Below are 4,825 nucleotides of genomic sequence, written 5' to 3' on the forward strand. Positions count from 1 at the left end.
CCCTCCCTGCCCCCCCCCCCCCCCTATAACGCCCCTGCACCTGGGCAAGACACCTGCCAAGTTGCAGACGGGTAAGACCGACACACAATAAAAACTGTTGTGATTTAGCCATCATTGGTTTTGTTTCATCATTGGTTTTTGGATCAGACATGGTGTGTTTTGTTGGGACTCATTGCTGCTTGTCCAGCTGTAATAGTGCCACTAGTGATTTTTTAAGCCAAAATCCTAATCATTAAGTAGTTTTAATGCCTAACCCTAACCACACATTATGACAATATTGTTGAAACCTAAAGTTTAAATGTATCTGCTACAAAATAACTCGCTCGCAGAAATGTAGAGTGACTCTCTCTGCAATGTAATCTGCCATGCTGACAGTGACACATTTTAAATTCAGATGGATTTTAAATGTGTGTCAGTTAGGGATGCACGATATTTGCTTTTTTGCAGATATGCTGATAAAAAACAACCTATTTGACCAATAACTAATTCTAGTATTGATGTATCCATTTTTTCCCCTACCTAATTTTAGTGATTATCTATTATATTATTTATTATATTATTATATTATTATTATTATTATAGTGATTATCAAGTCTCTTCTGTAGTGAAATTAACATCATACAGACTCTTATCCTGATGGCCACTAGCAGATGGAGACATGAAATAGAATGCTTTTCAGTTGTATGTAATATTCATTCATTGTGCAAAATAAGAAAAAGCATGTTGGCCGATTCTGATGTGTTCATTTTAAAGCCAATATCTGCTGATACTGATGACATGCCAATATTATCGTGCATCCCTAATGTCAGCTGTCACTGTCGTTACAGTTGTGGTGTGGACTCCACCATCCATATGAGTCAGAATGATTTTTAAAACAATATATTTTTTGTCACTCTTGGTGTTGACGGCCCTTTGGAATGAGATTAGATAAGATCACATGGCATGTGATGGGGCTTCTTTTAGATGTGATTTATTGATACAAGATCAGATTTGATATCCTAGCATGGTTAGATAATAGATAAACTGAGATGAGATGGGTTTACATGAAACTTTATCTCTTTATCAGATGAGATTATATAGCAATATGTGAGAGCAGATATTGTTTTATATAAAGGAATGACAATAGACATTATAGGATATAATGAGATGAAGACTAATTAAGTGTGCATACACAGCCAAACAAACAAACAAACAAACAAACAAACAAAAGCATATCAAATTTAACCAAAATTGTGAATAAAAAGAATCAAATTGAAGATGCCAAACAGGGCTTAAAATCATTGTTTTGGATATCTGCCAATGGCTGGTAAACTGCAGAAAATTACAGGCCAAAATAGTTTTCAAACGGCCATGAAACAACATGAGATATGATGTCATTAAAAACACTGCAGCTCATTGTGTTGCCGTTGCTGTCATTTAAAAAAAAAAAAAGATAATAATCTAATTTCTCTGTAATTTTTCTTTTTATCATATTTTCACTGTGCTCTTAATTTTTCATTTTAGGAAGATCATAATTGCAGACTCTCTTTGCTGTTAAAATTCTTCTCTTTGGTTCCCAGCTCAACAAAGTGAGAGTGACGGACAGCGAGAGTCTATTTGAGAATTGCAATCCGGTTACTGTCGGCCATGTTTTGAATGGCACCACCAGTATGTTTTAATTAATGCAAGTTAATGCAAAACAAAATAAAGTCAATGAACCTCTGCACTGTAGTGATGACAGTTTATCGTGATGTGGGTCTGTTTCAGCAACCTGATCTCATTTATTTTATTCACTAGTGTAGACTTTCATGCACAGTTTTGGACCCTGATGCCAAATATCTGTGGTGTTGATAACAGGTTTCCACACACACTCATATTTCATCCCTGTGTGTGTGTTTCCAGGTATTTTATCCAACTCTGAACGTCAACGGGAAGCTGTTTGTTGCCATGGACCAGAATGGGGTTTCCCCACCATCTCTGCAGGGGCAGCTGCCTGCCTGCACCATGGAGAAGGTCAAGGAGGAGAGCGTGAGTACTGTGTGTGTGTGTGTGTGTGTGTGTGTGTGTGTCCGTGGCAGTGGAAACAATGGTGGAGACTGCAGCCATTTAACCCTCAGATATGTGAATTATGAATCAGCACTTTGCATAACTCCACTCTGATATCATGGGCTAAACACACACACTCAGATCAACCATCTCAGATAACAACACTGTGGTATTCCCTCCATCTGTACACACACACACACACACACACACACACACACACTCATTTCCAACCACACATAGTGTCACTGCTATGGCATCAGGGACTATAAGCCACACATACCAGGACAGGCACGTTACTGAGGTGTCCTTCCTTTATGCACACACAACATACAAATGCTTTCAATGCTTGGAAAGAAGGAATACTGCTGCTGGTATCCAAAAAGCTACACACACAACTTAACGTTTTTTCATAAATTCTCTACATTCACAGACACACCATCACTGATATAATTTTGATTTGAGTAGTAATTGCAGTTTTTTCAAAGTCACCTGATTGTTTGAACAACCAGTTAACATGGATTTATTTAAGACCACATACTGTAAGAGCACATAAGACCTGTCTGGCCCTGTCACAAGTTTCTTTTAGTTACTAGAAGTATAAATTTACTAATTTGGGTGGAGCGTAAGGCAGTCTTAGTGGAGCTGAGGTTGGACGAGCAAGTGATGACTAACATGGCTGTGTTTGACAGGAAACATACCCTTCTTGACAGGAGAAAACAATTTGGCAACTATAATACAGCCCACAGTTTACAGTGAGATTTGAATCAGGTGCCAATTATGGAAGCCTATTTCCATTAACCTGATGAAAACTAGAAAGAACCTGTAAGTCATATTAATAAGAAACTTTCTCAGAATAATGACTTGCACATAATAATGGCATAATATCTAAAGAAATTAGAAACTTTCTCAAAATAAGCATTTATCTCAAAATAATCAGAAATTATACTCAGTCATTATTTTTGAGATATTAAGTCATTAAAATAAATAAGTCATTATCATGAGATATTAAAATCAGTATTTTTTAGGAAGTTTTGTCTTATTTTGAGAAAGTGTCATATGTTTTAAAGATTCTAAGTCATTATTCTGAGAAAGTTTCTCAGTGTTTTCAGATAACAAGTCATTAGTTTGAGATGCTAACTCATTATTTCAAGAAAGTTTCTCAGTATTTTCAGAAAGTTTCTAATTATTTTGAGATACCAAGTCATTATTTTGAGAAAATTTCTCCTTATTTTAAAGAAGTTTCTCATTAATTTGAGATACTAAGTCATTGTTTTGAGAAGGTTTCTCATTATTTTCACATTCCTTGTCATTAGTTGCAGATTCTGAGTCACTACTTTAAGAAGTTTCCCATTATTTTCAGAAAGTTGCGTATTATTTTGAGATACTATTTACTTAAAGAAAGTTTTGAATAATAATGACCAACGAGATATTATTGTTTGTTTGTTTTTTAAATCATGCTTGCAGACACGGGCTTCCATAGCCAATAAAATGGTAACTGGTTCCTGTAGCTACTATTATAGGTACAGTGGAAAGAAAAAAAAACAAGACTGTGGGGAATAAGGAAGCAATAATCGGGGGATTTTATGGGAAAATAAAAATAAATTGTCCCCACAGTATTTCTTAAAACTACTAGGGTACAGCAGCCCTACAGGGAAACAAAACAAGAGTTTGGAGGAAATGGTGCAGTAATGAAGATAATAGAAGGGGTTTGGGGAAAATATCTGTAAAGTCAGATGAATATTAAGAAAATAGTAGTGTTCATTATTTGGAGTTTTAAAAGTAACCGACCAAAACTCAAATCCAATTCAACTGTTACAAGAAGGAACAGCAGCAATACTCGCATCAATATCAATGGATCTTTACAGCTCAGAATCAGCATCACACTGACAGTCAGTGCTGCATCCCTAACACACACACACACACACACACACACACACACACACACACACACACACACACAAACATTTTACCAGTACCAGGCTAAAGGTAGATGTTGTTAATGGACACTTCAGACTCTCACACAGCGCATTTTTTATATTTCTCTGTATTTTGCACCAAGGCTGTTAACATCCAGTAAATCAGCTGTGCCTGGAACACACACACACACACACACACACACACACACACACACATCCTGTGTTATGTCCTTTCAGAAACAAGCAGCAGAGATGATAATCAGATCACACTCACACTGCATGACTCAGTTAACAAACACACAGAATGAGAGAGAAAACCTGTGTGCACGCGTGTGTGTGTGTGTGTGTGTGCGCGTGTGTGTGTGTGTGTGTTGTATGTTTCCTCTGAGGGGTTGATGGTGTTTCACAATGATACACAGAAACAGTTCTGTTCATCCTACATCTGTACACACAACACACATTTTGGGCTACAGTTTTGAGGTACTTGTACTTTAGTGAGTATTTACATTTGTTGCTACTTTCTACTTTTACTCCATTACATGTCAGAGCCAAATGTTTTACATTTTAGTCCCCTACATTTATCTGATAGCTTTAGTTACTTTACAGATTCAGCTAAGCACCCATACATATACATAAATGAGTTTTGTGGGGTACGTAAGCGGATAGTTTACCCAGATAAAAAATTCTGTCTGCGTACGGAAGCGACACGTAGAGAAGCCAGCGGGGTTGTTGACCGTTTGCTGAGCCGAGAGGCTGCATGTAGGCTGCATGAAATGTTAAAGCATTTTCCACCTAAGTTATTACATATATTTGAGTTATCTACAAGTTTACTGTACTGTTTGTCATCTACTCGCTTTCAAATGTCCGCCACGGACATTTACACA

At 36.9% G+C, this 4,825-nt stretch overlaps 1 protein-coding gene across 1 annotated transcript in view; it reads left to right on the top strand.

Annotated features, from left to right (window-relative positions):
- The window catches only part of LOC126397819 (sodium channel protein type 4 subunit alpha-like), a 365,246-nt gene that overhangs the window by 207,307 nt on the left and 153,114 nt on the right, over positions 1-4,825 (top strand). The window contains exon 14 of the mRNA XM_050056785.1: positions 1,882-2,007. Coding sequence (XP_049912742.1) covers positions 1,882-2,007 — 126 coding nt within the window. The remainder of the gene's footprint in view (positions 1-1,881; positions 2,008-4,825) is intronic.

This window comes from Epinephelus moara, chromosome 11, assembly GCF_006386435.1.
Source record: "Epinephelus moara isolate mb chromosome 11, YSFRI_EMoa_1.0, whole genome shotgun sequence".
NCBI lineage: Eukaryota > Metazoa > Chordata > Actinopteri > Perciformes > Serranidae > Epinephelus > Epinephelus moara.